Source organism: Mus pahari, chromosome 16 (assembly GCF_900095145.1).
Source record: "Mus pahari chromosome 16, PAHARI_EIJ_v1.1, whole genome shotgun sequence".
In the NCBI taxonomy this organism is placed as follows: Eukaryota; Metazoa; Chordata; class Mammalia; order Rodentia; family Muridae; genus Mus; species Mus pahari.
Window position 1 is genome coordinate 48,417,745 of NC_034605.1, and position 21,494 is coordinate 48,439,238.

Sequence of the window (21,494 nt, forward strand, 5' to 3'; positions counted from 1 at the left end):
CCCCCCCCCCGCTTGGTAGCTAGTGGCTGCGCCATTAAACTCACCAACTGGCTGCCTCTATCCAGGCTGCTGCCAAAACACCATAAACAGGGTGACTTATAAACAATGGAAACTTACTGGAAGTCCAAGACTGAGTCTCCCATGTCTGGTGACACTCTTCATTTATAGGTAACCTGTAGGCATGTCCTCACATTGCAGAAAGGCCCACACACGTTCGCTCTGCCCTTTTCTAAGGAATAGTTACTCATGAGAGCCCTCTTAAAGGCCTCATCTTTCATCTTACTGCCCCGTTGTTTTGGGTCAGGATACAAAGTTTAAGAGGACAAAGACATTCATACCACAGTGCTCCCAAAGTCTGCCAGTATAAAATGATTATTAATGTTCTGTTACCTATTAATTAATGCTAGAAATCAACACAGTAGCAATTATTCCTTAACCAGCTAATTCACCAAATAACCACACAGAGAACTTTTTAATATTTCAAAACCTTAGGCCTTAGCTAGGCAGACTCTCAACTAGCTCATCTAGGTTAACCCCACTACCTAGTCCCATCCAGCCACATGGCTAGCTAAACCTTCCAGGCCCATAGTCACATTCTTCTCATGTCTCCTGGCAAAAGGGCTTCCTCTTTCTTCTTCCCAGAATTCCTTTCTCCCTCCCAGGAAGTCCCGCCTTCCAGTTCCTGTCAAGCTGATTGGCCATGATTTTTATTAAAGCCAATCAGAGACTGCCTTAGGTAGGTGAGGAAGGACAGAGACACAACTTCATACAGTGTACCCCAACATGCCAGCTCATGACCTGAGAGCCTTATGGGGACTTTATTTTTGACTCTCCGTGTTCCTTGCTTGGGAAAAGGGAGTTTGAGGACACTAAGAAAAGAAGAATAGTTATGGTGTCCACATGGGGTGTTGTTTTGTTACCCTGCCCGTACAGTGTGCCCTAACAGTTGCTCAGTTCCTTTCAGGCAGTCAGTTCCATTGAAAGCATGTGCTCTGAACACTGAGTCACAGAAGAAAGGTAGGGCCTACGCAGTGGAGTTGTTCTAAGAGAAAGGATGGAGACATAGCTCGGTTGGTAAAAATGCTTGCCCTACAAGCATAAAGACCCAAGTTTGATTACTAGACCTATGTAGAAATGTGCACATGTAATCAGTGCTGGGAGGTCCAGAGAGGCAAGTTTCTGGAGCACAATGACAAGCCAGCCTAGCTCAATTGGAGAGTTTCTGGTAGAAAGGAGAGACCCCATCTAAAACAATAAGGTGGATGGTGTCCTGAGGAAAGGAACACCAGAGGTTGACCTCTGGCCTCCATGCGCTCGCGCTCTCTCTCTCTCTCTCTCTCTCTCTCTCTCTCTCTCTCTCTCTCCCTCCCTCCCTCCCTCCCTCCCTTCCTCTCTGTCTCGCTCACATGCTCACATGCACACACACACACAAAGATAAAGGCAGGCACCACTTCTCAAGATGTTGTATGCTTGGCTGGTGCTAAGAGCCACGCTTGGCCTGTTTGCAAACTGGGGTGAATTGTGTGCCATCCTCAAGAACAAAAACCAGAGGAGATTGAGCAGTACAGGAATGTAAGGGGGGCCGTAGGGGGAAGGGGGAGCCTAGGGAACATGTGCTACAAGTGCAGAGCCAGGGTTTCCAGGGTTTGTGAAAAGGGAGCACAGCAGAGGGAGCAGGAGTTCCCACAGACTTCTGGGCGGCCTCCAGCAGCAAGGACCTCTGCAGTGCCTGCTGGCTGGCCAGGAGGTGTTTAAATGCTCGCTCCCGTTGGTTTCCCCAGCAATAAACTGAAGACTTTGGCAAGGTAGATGTTTATGCCTAAGCCATTCTTTGCCTGCGCTGACCCCTGAAATCTGTGCTTCATTCAGAAGCCGCCAGTGGATGCCCATGCCTCTGGTTCTTGGTGGTTTTTTGAAAATGTTAATTTTTCTCTTCTCTGGCTTTCAGAGGCCCTGTAAGGAGGAGTTAGTGTGTACCCGGGCTTCTCTGAGCTGCAGGGCTCTGGGGGAATGAATGCCTAGTGGTTTCAGAATCATGGGAAAAGCTGGCGACTCCTGGCCTTTGCACCAGGCCAGGGTTCCTCTGAACAATTGCTTGCTCTTCATCTATGGCTGGAGGCAGAGGTGTTGGCTGAAAGAAGCTTCTAACTATTCCTAAGTGTTTGCCTGCTGAAAATTCTAGACACTCTTTTAAGTAGATTAATACAGAATCAGCATGTCTATTATCCCCCACCCCCCTTCCTTTTTAGTTTTTCTTGCTGGTACTGGGAATTGAACATACAGTTTCAGACGCTTACACAAGATTGTCTCAGCCCATCTCCCCTCCTCCCCCAGGGACTGAATCCTGGGCTTTGAACCTACTAGATGAATGTTCTTCTAAGCCACACCCCCAACCATCTTTTTTATTGCTTTTAATTTTGAGATAGGGCCTCACTACTTGTCTACACTGGCCTTAAATTCGTCATCCTACTGCCTCGATTTTGCAGGTTCTTTGGACTATGGGCACAGGAACCATTTCTTTCTAGACTAGGGCCTTGAATATGAAACTTGGTTTGTTTCCTGGGGTCTATCAATCCGCTTCCTGACAAGACCTGAGAAAAAGTAAGACTCATGAAATTATAGCTCATGGTCACATGGCTCTGTGTTTTCTGAGTCTGTGTGGAGGTGAACATCATGACAGAGTATATTTGGGGGAGAAAAAAAATGTGTACCTCATAGGAAGTAGAGACTGGGAGCTGAAGATAATAAGAATAAGACACGCCCTCCAAAGATATGTCCCCCCCAGCTGCTACTTCCCCCAGGTGGGCCCCATCGTCTGACGTTCCCACTCACTCCTTAAGGGCTCATGAAGTTAGGAATTCATCAATCAATGGCTGACCCTGATGATGCAGTGGTACCCTCAGCTCCCCAAGCCCCATCTGTCAATACTGCAGCACTGTGGACCTAGCATTTGCCTCTGAGCTTTGGGGACATTTCAGATAGAAGCCATGCCACTGGGGCAGGGGGATGCCCAGCAGAAACTCCCTTCTGCCTGCATCAGTGTCTCAGACAGGGCACATGGTTTTCGTCTGGTCACGGCTGCCCAGGAAGTGAACATGCACAAGCTACCATAGTGATGGGGGCCTATCATGCTTCCAGGGGCTGTCACACCCTCAAGCCTGTATCCACTCCCTGTACAAGGTGTTTCATGATGACAGACAGCAGCCCCTTCCCATACTCACCCTTGACCAGTCCCTCCCTACCCACAGACCTAACTCCCACGGCCAGAGGGCCACCTGTGCAGAAACTTGAGTGCGAGATCTGAATGTCACTTTTGTTTCTGATTAGGTATTTCTTATCCTCTCTTATCTGAACTGGCTCCTCATAATATCCTGCAGAACGAGTCCTGTCGGAAAAAGAAAAGTTTTTTTTACTTTGCGAACGGCATATCTCTATGGCTATGCTTGTGGTGGCATCACTGGGGGAGAGGCTCAGAATTCATGGAACAAGCTACAAGCACACTTTGGGGGTTCTAATTTCTTTCCAGGAAAACTTGTGCTAGAAAAGATATCCCACCAGTAGAGAGAATTAATGTGATTTATTTTATTTTTTTTAATGTACTGTTCAAAACCTCTGATGATTTGGTAGGTGAAAGGTAGACTCCTGCTGGCATATAAAGTTGAATACATTACATTAGCCATATCTGTCTCTTTTTGTTTCTATTGTCTTTTTTTAAAATGGAGCTTATGAGATCTCTGTATATTCCAGCTGGTCACCCTTTGTCACAGCTACAGGAGCTTTTCCCTAGCTGGCTATTGGTTGATTGGGTCATCTCCTTGCGTGCACGTTATTTTTGTATAGATAGCTCTAACCATGCCTTTACACTACCCCTGCAGAGTTTACGGGGAAACAGCTTGGCCTTTAACCCAACTCCAATCTTCCATCTGTGTCATCCGTTATCATTGTCGATTGACAGCTGGTGCTTATAACCGAGTAGCTTCACACTGGCCTTGTCACCTCTTTCTAACAACCTCTTCTGTGAAGTTCAAGTTATTTTGTAGAAGCTAAAAAAAAAAAAAAATAAATAAATAAAAAGAATATTTCCCCTGGGGAATTAATTCAGCGAAAGGACACTAGGGCTTCGGTGGGAGTAGAGAGAGTAAGGATGTGTTTTTGCAAAATGTGACTTTGCACGGTTGTGAAAACCCAGCGAAGGGCATCTTGCCAAGCATCCTGGGTACCAGCTGAAGACTCCATGGGGCAGTGAGTTGTAATAAAAGGGCTATTTTCTGCTCTTCCAAGCTCCTGCAGTCAGAGAGCTTGTACTATTTCCAGCGTAGATGCATTCTTGTGGTTGATGGATTCTGCCACTTCCTGGCCTGCAGGTCTATTCTTAGGACGGAAGCTCCACTCCATCTGTAGACAGAGCCCGTACCAGTGGCATATGGCCCTTTTGTACCAAGGTGGGAACCCCAGCCTAGGGCCAGACACTCGGGTATTTTCTCAACCACGAGAAGGTCAGTTTTCTAACCGTGGCTTTCCGGGTTCTGTAGAGATCCTCCAGGGTTTTTGCAGATGCCTGAGTAGCCTTGCGCCCGTTGCTAATGGCTTTTTTTTTTTTTTTTTTTTTTTTATCAGTTGAGTGTGCAGCATTGCTTGTGGATTTCGGGTCCTATAGAAGATTTTTGTTTTGACCTCCTCAGTGTTGAGCTGTTCCATATGCCCTGACCTAGACCCTCATGGATTTTCTGTTTCTAAAATTCTACATTTCTGTAGCTTTGCACGCCATTACTTCACACAAGTGGCTTTCCAAGAGGGGTCTCTGCTATCAGCTTCTGTGCTGGGATTTAGTAGAAAAGGAAGTCGGGGACACATCCATCGAGTCTCAGACCTAAATCAACTTCAGAATTGGGGGTACTGTTTTCGTTTTGTTTCCTGGAACCGTGGTAGCCTCAATACGCACATACAATTGGAGTCAGGAGTGAAACCTACCACTGGCCACTCTGTGACCCCCCCCTCCCCCATACCTGCCCCGGAGTCATTTCTGATGATGGAGAGCCCTGTTGTTCCTGTCGCAGGCAGGGAACGTGGTGACGGGAGAGATGGTGGAAGAGCTCATCCTTTCTGGAGCAGATATCATCAAAGTAGGAGTTGGACCAGGTGAGACCTGTCGTGAGCACAGTAGGGCTGACTGTGGGGAGCAGGGGCCTTGGGGCTCAGGGCTCCTGGAAGGAAGCGACATGGGGACTGTAAAGTACTCACCCAGAGGTTCAAGGTGCATTCCTTTGGAAGATCTGACCTTCCCCACGAAGCTCCTGAGATGCCACTGAACCACTCTCTGACGACCCCAGGCTCTGCCTACACCAGCAGACATGTAGTTGTGTGGTGAGGTTCCGACCAGAGTGTTAGTGTGGGAGGGCAAACTGAAAAGGTCACTTTGAAGAGAGAGGTCGGTGGGGAGTCGACGAGAACAGTTAATGAACAAGAATGGCTATGTCCATGTGAATGTTTGAAGGACCCCCAAACTTGTGACTAAGAGGCCACATGTGAACATGACCTATGGCTCTCTGGCTCCCCATCTGATACTAATCCACTGCTCAGGCACTAGGGCTAGCCCTATAGGCCTCTTGAAGGAAGGAACCAACTAGAGCCAGGCCAGTCTTAACCTGGGAGTTGCAGTTTCTTATTGGGACTGGCTGGTGTTTGCCTTCCCGTTTCCCATAGCCAAGCCTACATCCTCACTGCTGTGTTTTAACATTCTGCCCTGAACATGCATCATTACCCAGATCCTAGCATCAGAGAGAAGAGAAGAAAGACTATAGACACTTGATCTGGGACTCAAAAATAAAAGCAGATCACATGCGTTCACACACACACACACACACACTCAAAAATAAAAGCAGATCACATGCGTACACACACACACACACACACACACACACACACACACACGCACGCACACATGCACGCAACAGCTTTCTACCCTCAAAATACAGTCTTTTAAGAAGGAATCAGACAGGAATCACATGGAAGGACTATATGGATGTGTGCCATTGTAGGAAGAGGACCCTTGTGCTGTGACCTAGGGCAAGGAGACTGTGTGAGTGCATTGATTGGAAAAATGGCCCGGTCTGCTCACAAAACAGGCAGGCTTTTAACCTACAGGGAGACTTCAATCTCTGCTGTTACCTGTGGTTTTCCTCAATGCCACCCACTTAGGTAGTTAATAACTTTCTGAGCAAGAGAATTGGTCCCCGGGCTGCCCCTAAAGCAGCATTTAAGAGACCCCACAAGTCCTGCAGCAGCAGCAGCAGCAGCAGCAGCAGGAGGAGGAGGAGGAGGAGGAAGAGGTGAGCCTTGGAAGAGCATGAGTGATGGTGACTCACTCATGCTTGAGTTCCTGCATTCTTTCCATGCTATTTATAGTGATCTTGTGCATGAGGCCTGCTCTCAGTGTCAGGCAGACAGGAGTGTGAAATCTCCAGAGCTTACTACCCAGCAGGGTAAACAGACCCTAGCACTCCCACACAGGTAGTGACTGAAATCGGCTCCTCAAAAGACAACGTGTATGCGTGCGAGCTCAGGCGCAGGTGCAGGCGCAGGCGCAATGCACAGCTTCCCTGGGGCAGTGACATTTTAAGGCGGAGCCTGAAAAATGGGGACCATGTGGGAGTAGGGAGTGTTAGGTGGAGAAGGGAAGGGAGAGAGGAGCAGACAAGAGAAGAAGCAGGTGGGACACGGAGGTGGGTACTCACTTGCTTTGGGGGTGGGATTAGAAGTGGGGACATGGGACATAGGATCGGGATACCGGCGTTCCCAGGACCTGAAAGAACACAACCGGGACTGAATGGGACATTGGGGCAGGAAGAGGCAAGGGAGGAAGAAATCCACGTGTTGGCAAAAGCCAAGTTGACCCCAGGTGCCAGGCAAGTGGTTCTCAACCTATGGGTCGCGACCCCTTTGGAAGTCGAACGATCTTTTCACAAAGGTCATATGTGAAGGATCCTGCCTATCAGATACTCACACGAATCACATGTCAGATATTCTGCCTATCAGATATTTATGTCATGATCCATAACAGTAAAAAAATTACAGTTATGGGGTAGCGATGAAATAATTTTATCGTTGGGGGTCAGCCCAGCATCGGGAATGTATTACAGGGTCACAGCGTTAGGAAGGTTGGGAACCGCTGCCTTAGGCTGAGTGGGGACTCGGTCCAGGGAGATGGGGTGGACGGTATCGCATGAGATTAAGGCAGATGGATGGAAGCTAGGCTGTGTTTGGCCCAGTGTTGAGTAATCGGAATACAGTCATGTGACTTCCTCACTCCAAGGGTTTGTAAAGGTCAAACCCTGGAACAAGGTTTTCTTTGCCCTAATGCAAATTCATTCCACCACAACCACACCAGGTGGGCTTGAGTTTTCAGTCCCCTAGGCTGGGCAGTGAGGGGCTTGACAGAAGGAGGAGGGGGTGAGAAAGCCAGGGGAAGGCTGGGAGGATTCCGGGTGACCCCTTAAAGTTGAGTCTGCATGTGTGTGGAGGGAGGCGAGGTTTCTGTGCTCAGCCATTGCAGGTGGTGGTGGTGGGGGAAGTATGGCATCAGGAAGGGCATTGTAGGTTGTGTAGATGATGATGTGTAAGACATTTGCCCTTGATGATGGTGAGGACTTGAGGGGCTCATATGGCCTGTGGGGTAGTATATAGTGAGACCATGTTGCCTGCCCAGTCAGTGTATGTCCTCTGTTGGGGGAAAGTCACCCTTCACTAGGGCAGGGCCATAAGATGGCAAAGGGGTATCGTTTTCTATTGTGTTCAACTCATGTAGGACCCTCCGTGAATCCACCTCTGTTTCTGCACAGGTTCTGTGTGCACCACCCGAACCAAGACAGGAGTGGGCTACCCACAGCTGAGTGCCGTGATAGAGTGTGCTGACTCCGCCCACGGCCTCAAGGGGCACATCATCTCTGTGAGTATTAGGGTCTGGGAGCCTCTGGGGACCCTGGAGGAGATCTTTGCCCTGCCTCTGAGGGGCCATACTGCCTTCAAATACCCTATTTCCAAAAATACCACATTTCCGGGTACTAGGGATCTGGATGTCAGTAAGGAATTTGGGAGGGGCAGGCTAAGGGTCATCGTATCTCGGATCCAGGAGTTGGGAAATGCTTGGGGAAGTGATAAGGAAGTGTGGGGGTTTGTTACAGATGAGATGACAGAGGGGAAAAAATAAAAATGAAGTCACTGTTTGGAGCGGGGAGGGGGAGGGGTAGAAATGCAGATCGTAGATGAGTTCTTGGGAGAGTGTGGTTAAGAACTCTGTATATGGGAGTAGGGGAGGGCATGTGAAAAACTGGGGCTTCGCACCCCAATGGGAAGTTATTGAAGATGTCAAAGCAGGAGGTTGCAAGTGGGCAGATTGCTTTTCAACAACCAACAGGCTCGCTCCTCTGGGAAGGGTTAAGAAGGGGCAGGCCACCAATCAGAGGGGCGTTTGGAGAACAGAATTAAGCGTTGGCAGTGGAGTTGGTGTTTCTGGGGCTGGTCAAGGAAGAAGATTCCGTTTTGGCCTCATGGGCTGGTTCTTCAGAATGGGTACCGAGGAACAAGATCACCCTGGATTTGTAGGTTCATGTTGGTTTCTGAGGGGCATGGCAGGCACCATGGTTGGAGACCTGGTAGGTAGAGAGTCCAGTGGCCTTGGGAACTTGTGAGCAGATGAGGAAGCAGAGGGATGCGCAGGCAGGGAGAGAACCTCAGACCTTGAGTCAGCAGGACCTTCTGACAGGAAGGAGGAGGAGTGAGCTGAGGCAGTTGGATGCTCCCCCCTTAGCTGTGACCTGTGGAGGGCAGTCCCAGTCAAGGTGTGGGAAGGAAGGAGTTGAACATGGCACGAGTATTCCGACAGAACCCCTGGGATGTTGACGACCATCATGAGTCATTAAATGCACATACTCTAGCCACATCATTCACAGAACCACCGTGTGGACCACTGCCAAGAGTTATAGGATTTGAGCTGCTCACTACAGGACCATGCTGTGGTGGACCGTGGTACCTGCTTGGTTAGTTGAGATGATGGATGGATGCATGGATGAGTGGATAGATGGGTGGATGGATGATAGAAGCATGGATGGGTGGATGGATGATGGATGCATGGATGGGCGGATAGATGGGTGGATGGATGATGGATGCATGGATGGGTGGGTAGATGATGTGCTCAGCTGTTCCTTGGCATTCTCTAGGGACAGAGTCCAGCACTCCCATGGGAAACCACCGTCCACAGAGGTTCATGTCTCTCCCTGTGCATAGTCGACTGGTAATGGAGTATAACCTCCATACCTATTCCCATATACTTTAAATCATCTCCACATTACCTAATATAGTGTAAATGCTAGCTAGGCAGTCGCTACCCTGCATTGCTTAGGGGATAACAAGAAAGTCTGTGCACATTTAGTACAGGTGAAGATTTCTTTTATTAAGTATTTTTGTCTGCAGTTGGTTGAACAAACAGGTTAAAAAAAATCATAGCTATGTAAGATAGGCTATTTACCTACTTCCCTTCTCTCCCTCCCTCCTTTTCCCGCTCTCATCCATCCATCCATCCATCCATCCATGCATGCACGGCTTTGTATACATGCACAGTTACGCATTGCATACATTTGGAGTGATGGTGTATTTTTTTAAATTATTATTATTATTTTCTTTATTTACCTTTCAAATGCTATCCCGAAAGTTTCCTATACCCCCCCGCCCCTGTTCCCCTACCCACCCACTCCCACTACTTGGCCCAGGCCTTCCCTTGTGCTGGGTCATATAAAGTTTGCAAGACCAAGGGGCCTCTCTTCCCAGTGATGGCTGATCAGGCCATCTTCTGCTACATATGCAGCTAGAGACACNAGCTCAGGGGGTACTGGTTAGTTCATATTGTTGTTCCACCTACAGGGTTGCAGCCCCCTTCAGGTCCTTGGGTACTTTCTCTAGCTCCTCCATTGGGGACCCTGTGCTCCATCTAATAGCTGACTGTGAGCATCCACTTCGGTGTTTGCCAGGCACTGGCATAGCCTCACAAGAGGCTGTTATATCAGGGTCCCTTCGGCAGAATCTTGCTGGCATGTGCATTAGTATCTGGGTTTGGTGGCTGATGATGGGATGGATTCCCGAATGGGGTAGTCTCTGGATAGTCCTTCCTTTCATCTTAGCTCTAAATTTTGTCTCTGTACCTATATCCTTTCATGAGTATTTTGTTCCTTATTCTAAGGAGGAATGAAGTAGCCACACGATGGTCATCCTTCTTGGTTTTCTTGTGTTTTGCATAATGTATCTTGGGTATTCTAAGTTTCTGGGCTAATAACCGCTTATCAGTGAGTGCATATCTAGTGACTTCTTTTGTGATTGGGTTACCTCACTAAGGATGATATCCTCCAGATATGATGGTGTATTTTTAACGGTTCATAACAGTGCTGATTTAACTTGAATGTATCAAACCTTCCGGCTGTCTGACTTAGGCAGTTGCTAGGCCAGGCTTCCACATGAGCTCAGTGATAGATTTTCCTGCAAGTCCGAGCGTAAGAACTTATGCCATCCTCACTGTGGAGCGCTACCTCGTTGTCTTTGGCTCCATTCCTCAGCCTGTGGAGATCTGGTCTCCGGCTTCTGTTTCATTGTCGCCTTGCGGTGGCGTTCTAGTCCTGCAGGCTTGGCTTTGTGAGCACTCAGAGTAAGAAACCCCTAGGCGCCAGGCGTTAACCAGTACTGCAGATGGCTCGGCACTGCCACAGCTAGGATCCAGGTGTCAGCTCACACTGCACATGGCTTATGCTTCTCCTGTTACCTCATTCAGTAGGCATCTGCTCGCCCGTTCATTCAGAAAGTATCAACAGTGTTGGTGGTTCTCAACCTTCCTAATGCTGAGACCCTTTAATACAGTTCCTCATGTTGTGCTGACACCCCAACCGTAAAATTATTTCATTGCTGCCTCATATCTGTAAGTTTGCTACTGTTGTGAGTCATAAACTAAATATCTTATATGCGGGTTATCTGACATAAGACCCCTGCGAAAGCATTCAACACCTAAAGGCGCTACTATGTGCTACACACTAGAATAAATGAAAAAAGGTTAATGATAGTTCTATAACTAACACACACACACACACACACACACACACACACACACACACACACAGTACTTTTCCAGGTTTTGCTCCCCTGAGAAGAACACACATTTAATGAAGTAGCGTGTAAAAAAGCTGACAGAGCTGTGACTCTACATTTGCAAGCAAGGACACTTAACCTAGCTGGAGCCACTCAGGAATCCCAGGCTCTCATTGGCCAGTGGCCCCCAAAGTTTCTGTCAAGACCTAGCTCCAAGAAACCTCTCCAAGAAGCTTGTGTTTACACACACACATTTCTGGCCTGCACCCCAACGAATTAACCATTTCTGAGGTTGGCTCTAGTTGTGTGACTTTTCTGGGGGAGGCAGGAACAAACGTCTGCTCACCCCAGATGAGACACCGATGCCAGAACAAAGAAATGATCCCACTCAAATGCAGCTTGGCGAACCAATAATTATTGGGGCTTATTTCACAGGGGCAAGGAGTTACAGGAGTGTGTCTCTGTCTCTGTCTCTCTCTCTCTCTCTCTCTCTCTCTCTCTCTCTCTCTCTCTCTCTCTCTCTCTCTCTCTCTCTCTCTCTCTCTCTCTCTCTCTCTCTCTCTCTCTCTCTCTCCTGCTTCACCGAGCTGTTAACGTGGATTCTCACAGTTAGAAGGCAAATGCTTCACCAGCCGGCCATCACCTCAGCCCCTGAGAAATAACTATGAGTCAGAAGAGGCATGCCAACAATCCCTGAACCAAAACACTCCTATCCCATGATGCCTTCTATCCTTAAATATAACTCTAGCCATGTTGGGAAATAAGACAGGCAAAGATTATCAATTCCTGCCTTGCATATTTTCCCAGGACTCAATTGTTTTACAGTTTCTTAGCGGCTGACTATCAGTGTCTGAAGGTGGGTGTGTGTCTTAGTTGACAGGAGGGTACCCCGTGTTCTGTCTTCCTAGAGCATCATGGGATTCCTTGAACTCTAAACTGTAGAAGGTGCAAACTTCAGCCTCTTGACATAGTGTGTGAAATTGCTTTGCACTCAACACCTCTTGTATTCTGGTGTGTTGGATGTACATCACCCGTTTTTTGTAAGTGTGCACACCAGCAATGTGAACAGTCGACACTGTGGATACAATACTCTCTCCGTGGTATTATGCAGCCACATTAACCAAGGACTTTGGGTCCACTGGAAAAATATGCTTGTCTGCTTTTTTAATTAAAAAAAATTGTTTGTGTATAGTTGTTTTTGCTTACCTGCGGAAGCCTGAAGAGAAGGCATCAGATCCCCTAGAACAGACAGTTGTAAACTGCCATGTGGGTGCTGTGAATTGAGGCCAGGTCCTCTGGAAGAGCAGTGTGCCTATCAGCTGAGCCATCTCTCCAGCCTGAAGCATTTCTTGAGGTCCCAGTGACACCAGGCTTCGTCCTGCCCAACATCCTGTGATTTTTTTTTTTTCAGGTGCTCACATGATAAATCCTAGTGTAGTTCCAAGCTACTTAGGAGTCTGCAAAGAGTATTCTGAAGTCACATTGTTGGGGACTTAGACTAACGGAAGCTTGCGTCTATGTAATCTGATTATGGTTTGCAATCCTGTGCGTAGAGCTGGCTTTAATTTGTATGCCATTTTTGTGTCTATATAATCCGTGCACACGAGTGAAGGTCAGAGGACACCTTTAGGGAGTCAGTTTTCTCCTACCATGTGGAAACAGTTGTCGCTGTATTGTGTACCCCAGGCCAGCTGCCTCATAACCATCTCATCAGGGGAATGCTGGGGTCACGGGCGCATGTCACCACCCCCTGCTTTTCACGTGAGTTCTGGGGATTGGATTAGGACTGACTTGGGCCATTGGGTTTGCATAGCTTCCACTTCTACCCACTGAGCTGCCCAACCCGCTCCTGGATCTGTTTTTTATCCAAGATAAAACTCTAGAAAGCCAATGGGGTAAGCAAGGGATGTGTGAAGTGGAAAGCAAACATTTGGAAGCGAAGAGAAACAAGCCCGGAAGCAGTCACATGGTTTCTGTGATGTCATACTGAGGGCTTTGCCCAGATACCTTGTCCAGAGAATCTGACTCTCAAAATAGTCAGGCTCCACAAGAGCCACTCAAGAGCCATGCACTTGACTGAGCAAATAGTTACTGTTAGAAATGTTTGGAAGGAAAGACACTTCAGCCCCTCTTCACTGATCAGAGCTGCAAGCAAGTGGGATTAAAAACATTTTGTTTATGCATATATATATATATATTTGTGTATATATATGTATGTATATATATATATATATATATATATATATATATATATATATATATATGTATGTCTCTGATTTCTGAATCTTTCTGCCTCTATATTCTGAGTGATGGGCTCACAGACATCTATTAGCAAGGACAGCTAAGCTTTGAACCCTGCTCCTTGGAGTGTAGGGGCCAATTAGGTGATGGAGAAAGACTAAGTAAGGAGCCTGGTGTGTGTGTGTGGGGGGGGGGCAGGCCTGTAATCCCAGCACCCAGGAGGTTGACATAGTGAGACTCCGTCTCCAGCCAAACAGAAGAGTGTTGAGTCACAGAGCCTAGTACTTTCTGGGTGAGATACTCTTGGCAAGGGTCCTCTTGTTGTTAGATGTCCCCACCTGCAACTCAAGAGGTGGTTGCCTTGGCAACTTTCACCCATTACCCCCACAGACATCATGGGTTCCTAACCCAAGTTTCCAGCTCCGTGTAGCTGGCCCCCACTTTCTGAAGACAGGTCCTTCCTTCTGAGGTCTTGGCGTTTGTCAAGCCCACGCTGTGCTTGGCTACATCCCTGTCACTTTGTTCACCTGTCCCCATCTCTTCCTTTTGCTTCCGGGGCTGTCTGTCTGTCCCTCTGGGCTTTGCTGGCACTCCAGAGCATTGTCACTCGCCTCTTTCCGTATCACCCAGGCTCTGCTAGGATAGTAAGTTGCAGCCTGCGCATTTGGGGTCTCGCTAATAAGGAAACACGTGAAGGCTGTATCCTAGGAACTCTGAGCCAGTGACTGTAACCTAAGGTTGCAGCTTATCCCGCTGTCAGTGAGGCCAGCCTGTGCTGTGTGCACAGAGTGGATGTCAGCAGTGAGCGCTCGTTTTTAAGGACATCTGATGGACTGGAGACGCAAGACAACTGAGAAGATAGAGGAGCCGGCTCTGTGCCCTTTTTCTCAGCTCTTAAAATAATCTAGCGCTCAGACTGAAAAAAAAAACAAAAAACTCACCTCTCTGCAGGCAGGGAGGGGTGGCTTCTGAGCGGGAAGGAGGGGGGAGCAGGGAGTGGCTAGACATGTTATATAATGGTGTAACAGGGGACAGTGACCAGTCTGACACTTTGTCCTCCTCCCCAGACATAGGTGCTTGAACCCAGAGGGTGGATGGGCAGGGGTGACAGCCTCTCGCCTTCAAAGTAAGGGTAGTGTTGGGAGGTAGTTCCGATTACTTCCTCCTCACTGGTGAGCATGGTCTGGCCTGTTCCCACCTTTCTGATATTCTCTCCTTCCTTCCTTTGAAGGATGGAGGCTGCACGTGTCCAGGAGATGTCGCCAAAGCCTTTGGTAAGTATGAGACACACAGCCCTGCCACAGGGAGAGAGGCTGACAGGGAAGGAGGAGCTCTGGGCAGCTTGGAAGGACCAGATGGAGAAGGGAACCCCCGAGGGGCTTCTGAGCTCATTGGGGAGTTTTCTTTGCCTGGGTTTCATTCCCGTCTAACCAATTCCCAGCTCAGTTTGGTTCGGGTCTGTAGCTGAGCAAGCCAGGAGCTCAGAATGTGGATGGCATGCTAGGAGTGGGTCGGCTTTCGATGTTTTCATCGAGAGAGGGGAATGCCCAGTGCTCCCGTGACTCTTGCTCCGCTGTGCAGATACCATGACCTGGAACAGCCCCCACCTCATTCTGGCTGGATCCAGTCTTGGCGGAAGGTTGACCAGGCCTGCTTCCCACTAGAGGGTAGCAGTGTCCGCTGTAACCCAGCAAGGTCTCTGCTGTAGGGCCTCCGGGGTCCCGGTTGGTGCCACACACTAACATCTCACCTGAAGGGTGGTAAAACAGAGCTGCTGAACCTGTGTGTGTTGCTCCCTTTCCACAAGCCATATAGAAAGCAGAACTAGCTGCCCGGCCCCAGGTTGTTCAGCCGTACACTATACTACACTACACACACATATACACATTATGGTAGAAAACTTTTTGTCTTAGTGACAACAAGAGCATTTGAGTTATGTTGTATTTGTGTGCATTGTATAGTAATCAGCTCTCTCCTTCCACCACGTGGGTCTTGGGGATCGGACTCAGCTGTTTCGGCTTGGGAGCAAGTGCTTTTACACTGTGAGCCATCCTACCAGCCCCTGGTCTGTTTTTATAGCAGTGGTAGAGGAGGATCTGGACAGCGGTCCTGCTGGCTCAGTTTCTTAGCAACCCAGTGTATGTCATTTAAAGAAGAAATGTGCCCCCAGATCAGCTGTGGAAGGGAACACAAACCCTCTTCTATCTTGCTACCCAGGGTAGGACAAGGTCACAATCCTACAGTTAGGTGCAGGAAGAACTCCAGCTCTCTAGTAGCTATATCGCCCTGGCCTTATCCTTAAGGATTACGTAGTGTGTGCTTCCTCCGGGTACGTACCATGGACCGCAGCACTAAGTGGGAGCTAAACACACTAAAAAGCTACAGTCCTTCAGGAGGTACCGTGTTCCCGGGCTTGGCGCTGTCCCTCTGCTCAGCTTTCCTCAAGCATTCGACCTGCTCTGTTTAATGTGTAGTCCTGCGTGCACCAAGGAAAGAGAGAGGGACCTCGTCTAGGAAAAGCCAGCTGGGAAGCAATTTGAGTGTTGAGAAATAAGAATCACCGGGAACCAGTTTAAGCAGTTGCGGGTGGCAGATCTGTGCTCAGGGTTCCTGCTGGTGACATCCTTCATCTGTAGGTCTGGCCAGACTAGTTATATCACTGCCTCCTTTAAAATTACAGTGGGAGAGGGGTGCAGGGGGGCAGCATTGGTGTCTGGGAGCTGCTGGTGGCACACTGTGGTGTCCATGCCTTGCTTACCACGGTCTGTTCCACACAGCATCACCTTCTAACAGATGTAGCAGAGTAAAATTGACTTAGCACTTACCCTGGGCTCGTGCGCGCGCGTGCATGTGTGTGTGTGTGTGTGTTTCCTTATAAGTGTTCAGATGACCCCAGCAGAGACATCAAGGCTGCTTCTCACCTGCTATTGGTCTGTCATTCACCCTGATTACTCAGCACCCTGTTGCAGGATATTTGATTACACCGTGAGCCCCGAGATTGTGTTATTTACTGGGGTGTGGGGGAACTGTTTCTAATTGTGGTGTAGCTCAGTGCTTAGCACACACCTCTAATCCCTCTAGCTGGAATATAGACATGCTCTTAGCACACCTCTTTAATCCCAAACAGTGAAGGTAAATTTAGTTTGTAATTTAGTTTGTAGAAGAAACCACCCATGTTTGAAAGCAATGTCTAATTGAGTGGCAGACAATGTGATGAATCAAGAGAAAGATCTGACAGAATAGGACATGCCCAGCTCTCATGAGGAGAGAGGAGAGGCAACATAAGGAGGAGCCACACAGATGGAGAGTTCTAGAATAAACAAGCTAGACACAGGGGAAGACAAAAAAATGAGCCAGAGGATGAGAAGAAGCCAGAAGATGGGAACAGATTTTCAGAGTCTGAGGCCAAGCAGAGCAATTCAGTCAGAGGTCCAGAGAGAAGCCAGACTGAATCCTCCAGCTTGGAAAGGAATTTTGAGTCAGAAAAGCTGAGTTGAACCAGCCAGCCAGAGTTCAGACAGAACAAGAAAGGATAAGCTTATTCAGCAGCAAGTCTCAGAGGCTGAAAACATTCTAGGCCTAGATTAGATTGTCCAGAGGCTAGAAGCATCCAGGGCTAGGCCTAGGTTAGCAGACTGAGGCAGTGGGCCTCGGAGATGACATATCAGACAAATAAAAGATGCCGGTGCATCCGGTTATGGACCAGTTTAGTTCCAAATGGAACCCTCGGTGACTCAGAGGGAAAAATCATTGCTAGTGTCTCACTTCTTAGTCCACTGTTCAGTTGACAGAAGTTAATTTGGTTCATGGCTGAGGAGACTGGGATGCCCAAGGTGCATTGCTACTCGCCTGAGCCCTCGAGAGGATCTTCTTGCTGTCCTACAGGTTGACGGAGCCTTCACATGGGGAAAGAGCAATCATTTGCCAGGGCTACTGAGACCTTCATGTCTGTAACCTGCATGACTTCCCAGAGGCCTCACCTTAGCTTGCAACACACAAACCGAAGTGCAGCGCATCATCTTTGACACCCATAGTTACCCAAGGACAGCAATATAGAAAATCACTTGAAACTTTGTTGAATTGATTTTGGTTTTGAGATAAGGTCTCAAGTAGCCCAGGCTAGCTATATATATATATATATATATATATATATATATATATATATATATATATATATATATAGCCAAGGATGATCTTGAGTAACTTCTTGCTCTCCTGCCTTTGCCTCAGCACTTAGCTGAGATTACAAGCAAATGGTACCATGCCTGGTTTATGCTGGGATCAAACCTAGGGCCTCTGAATGATAGGCAACTGAGCTTCCTCCCCAGCCTGCCGCCAGAGTACTGAATTCAAGGTCAGAGGATGTGCTTTGTGAGATGCACGCAATCTTTCATGCCTTTCTGGATGTAAAGGAGCAAGACCTGTTTGGAAGGTTTCATTGCTAGTCCCTATCCCTTTAAGGCAGCGCTGACTGTCCCTCTACCCCCCGACTTCCTGTGGTCTCCAGTCTTAGAAAGAGCTTAGAGTCCATGCTTAGAGTTGGGGAGCGTGAAGCGGGCAAGACCCTCTTTCTAGATGCTATACTCTCTGAGCCTGCCTCTGCCCTGTCCTTCTGTCCACTCATTGGCGTGTAGGAGCTGGTGCGGACTTTGTCATGCTAGGAGGCATGTTTTCAGGCCACACCGAGTGTGCAGGTGAGGTGATCGAGAGGAACGGGCAGAAGCTAAAACTCTTCTACGGCATGAGCTCGGACACAGCCATGAAGAAACATGCGGGAGGTGTCGCTGAGTACAGGTATGGCTGCCGCAAGGCTTAGGCTGTGTCCACCGGGCTGGCTAGAGCTGCTGTGTATTCTTGTCCTTTATGGGAGGGGCTAGAAAAATAGACCCAGCATCTTTGTACAAAGCACTGACTTACATTCGGCTAGCGTTTACAAAAGCAAGCGCGGGACAGGCAGAGGTATGATTACAAGGTCTAAGCCAGGGAGGGGATGACCCAGCCTCCTGTGGTTACACATGGGTCCTGCCTTGTCTCAAAAGAGCCCTCCCTGAACAGCCTCTGTCACCCTCCTTCTCTAGCCTAAGATAATTCTTTCTCTGAGGATGAAGAGTGGTCTTTCATGTGTAGCAAACAGACAGGAGCTTTCATAGAGGACGCTGTCGTCTACAGTGTTTCATTTACACCAGCCATCTACCCCATGGGCTCTCACAGTTGACACAGGCAATGTTCTCATAAAAAAAAAAATGCCATCACCTTAGCAAAGAGGAAAGAACTTGGGAAGGTATTGAACCGACTACCATGGCAGCCGTCATGGGCGCACATGGGTATGTGGCTCTCGGGTTACAGAGCTCTGAGATCTGAGTCGGCTTAGATGTGTCAGGTGCCCTCTGTCCTAGCCACTATACAGCCTGTCGCCCAGCCCATGTTTTAAGGTATTAGACTTCCTGCAGGGTGTGGGGAGCACACGTTAGGTGAAGACAAGTTCACATTCCATTTGTATTCTAGGCAGTGAGTTTCAGACTGAGTTCCTATGTTCTAGTTAGTGACTAGGCACAGAAAGTTCTAGAACTTTTAGGTACCTGTCAGGGCTTGCCTGGGGCCTTGCCTTCTGCAGTGCCGCTGTGCAAGCGTGCTCAGAGCCTGTCTCCATTTTGTAGGATCATCTACGGTACAAGGTGTTTTGCGATGTTCTTGGGATGAAGGACAAGGGGACAGCTAGATGTCACTTAGTGCTTACACATTAGGCCAGCCTGCGTTTCTAAGCGTGGCTCTGAAAATGTGGAGATGCCACCTGAAGTTCTGAGGGTTATCCGCGCATAAGCTCTCAACCCCGGCTCCGGGGGATGGGCGTGTGAGAGACTGGAGCCAATGGAACTGGCACTCGGTAGATCCTGGTGAAGGGCATCCCTGGCAAAGGACTGGCAGGCCATGGGGGTGCAGTTACTGCATCTTCAAGGTCCTAGGCAGGCCTGTGATTCCCATGGGCTTCCCCTGAGGACACATAGTATCCATAGAGCTGACACTTAGGAAGGCAAGCCTCTGCGCTTTTTCTTTTTTTGGTTTTTCGAGACAGGGTTTCTCTGTGTAGCCCTGGCTGTCCTGGAACTCACTTTGTAGACCAGGCTGGCCTGGAACTCAGAAATCCGCCTGCCTCTGCCTCCCGAGTGCCGAGATTAAAGGCGTGCGCCACCACACCTGGCCCCTGTGCTTTTTCAATCAGCCAAAATGGATGGATGGAGGGAATGTGGTAGGAGGTGGTAGCAGGCTGGAGGCAGCCCAGTCGGCTTTGTTTTCCCCAGGGAGGAATTAGGCTATTTGGTGGTTGGTTCCTAAATAGGAACCGCAAGAGTGGAAGAATATGGTTGGGGGAATGTTACTGCTGGGGGCTGGGGGTGGGGGCTCTCTATCTCATATTGCTAACCAAGACCTCTCTCTCCTTGGTGAACAGGGAAGTTCCTATAGGGTTGGAGGAATACCTCATCATTTAGGGTCTTGGTAGGGATGTCAGAGTGGGTGAAACACCAACCACCCTATGGGTATAACATTGCTGACTCATTCCCACACTCACCAAAGCTTTAGTTAGCTGGGAAAGACTTGGCACTGAATGAGGAAGGGCCTTGCAGCACCCCACCCCTCTCCGAGGAGTTACGGGCAATTCATGGTTGCCGTGTGGGGGAGGAAGATGGTTTTCTTTAGTGGTGTGACCACTGGTGAGGTGCCCCGTGCTCTAGGACATAACCTCACTAAGTGAATCAGCTCAATGGATCACAATGAAACAAACCAAAAGGGCTCGAGGACGGGGGTGGGAGGGGCTTATGAGAAAGGTGGTGATGGGGAACATAAAATGTCCCAAACACTCCATTTGCATATATACAGTTGTCAAAGGAATCAAGGCTACAGCAGGGAGAATTCTACCTTGGTTCTTAAGGGGAAAAATAGATTGTTCCTCCTTACCCTTCTTTCCCTTCTCAGGGCCTCTGAGGGCAAGACCGTGGAAGTGCCTTACAAAGGGGATGTGGAGAACACGATTCTGGATATCCTCGGAGGACTGCGCTCCACCTGTACTTACGTTGGGGCTGCCAAGCTCAAAGAGCTCAGCAGGAGAGCCACGTTCATCCGTGTGACCCAACAGCACAACACCGTGTTCGGTTAACCTCGGGGACGCAGAGCTGAGTGGAAGCCTCCTCTCGCCATGCTTCGCCCCTCCCCTTCTTATCTGCCTTGGCAGGCCGGCTGCTTTCACAGATGCTGAGACTGAGTCCCTGTCCTGATCGTGTAGCCCGAGACTGTGGGGCTTGCCCTTAGTGCCTGTGTGGGGCCCAGGAGCAGGGTGCTTGTAGGGCCCCGGGTCAGCTCCTAGAACTCATTGCCTCCTGGTTTCAACCAGCCCTTGCACCCCGCCTTTGTGTCCGCTGTTTGTGTTCTTTCTAAAGGACAATGGTTTCACTTTTAATATAATGCTATGATCTTGACTGAGTGCTGGAGTTTGCATGTTCAGCACAGCCCCATAGAACCATAAGCATTGGAAAAGTCAGGTAAGTGACCCTCAATGGTTAACACACAAGGCCCCTTGGCTGGGGAGGGAGCATGGTGTGGGGCTGAGCGAGAACCTAAGTAGCTCACACCCCACCTACTGCTTCCTGCAGCCTTTTGTTGCTAGGAAGAAAAAATGCAATGAGCAGGGTCTCAGGCTCTCAGGTCACAGGGTCAATGGGCATGAATTGTCCAACCCTGTTAACTTGTCTCACAGCCCGTTGGGAGCTGCTTGTAGCTAGCAAGCTCAACCTGCCCTGGGTTTTTGTGTAGTATGTCAGATACACAGTTGATCTCCAACGTGTCAGGTTGGCCCCTCATTTTAAAAATCAGGATCTAGCTGTTAGCCCAGGCCAGCTTCGAATTTGCAATCCTTCTGCTGCAGCTCAGCCAGGCTGGCCCCTCTCCAAGAGTTTACAAACCATCTTGAAGCCCCACAGATGTTTTATGAAAAGGCCATGAAGAGGCCTTGCTGAAAACCAAGTGCTCTGGGGCCTCAAGGGGCTTAGAATGTGAGTCACGGGAAGTTCCTTGTATGAATACTTCCTGGGAAGTAGCTCTGTAGGAGGGTGGCCATTATTGGCTGGTAAGAGAGA

At 48.8% G+C, this 21,494-nt stretch overlaps 1 protein-coding gene across 1 annotated transcript in view; it reads left to right on the plus strand.

Moving 5' to 3' along the window:
* The window catches only part of Gmpr (guanosine monophosphate reductase), a 38,793-nt gene extending 17,951 nt beyond the window's left edge, over positions 1–20,842 (plus strand). The window contains exons 5-9 of the mRNA XM_021215533.1: positions 5,058–5,139; positions 7,839–7,945; positions 14,597–14,639; positions 18,000–18,159; positions 20,338–20,842. Coding sequence (XP_021071192.1) covers positions 5,058–5,139; positions 7,839–7,945; positions 14,597–14,639; positions 18,000–18,159; positions 20,338–20,518 — 573 coding nt within the window. The 3' untranslated portion in view covers positions 20,519–20,842. The remainder of the gene's footprint in view (positions 1–5,057; positions 5,140–7,838; positions 7,946–14,596; positions 14,640–17,999; positions 18,160–20,337) is intronic.
* The last annotated feature ends 652 nt before the right edge of the window (positions 20,843–21,494 follow it).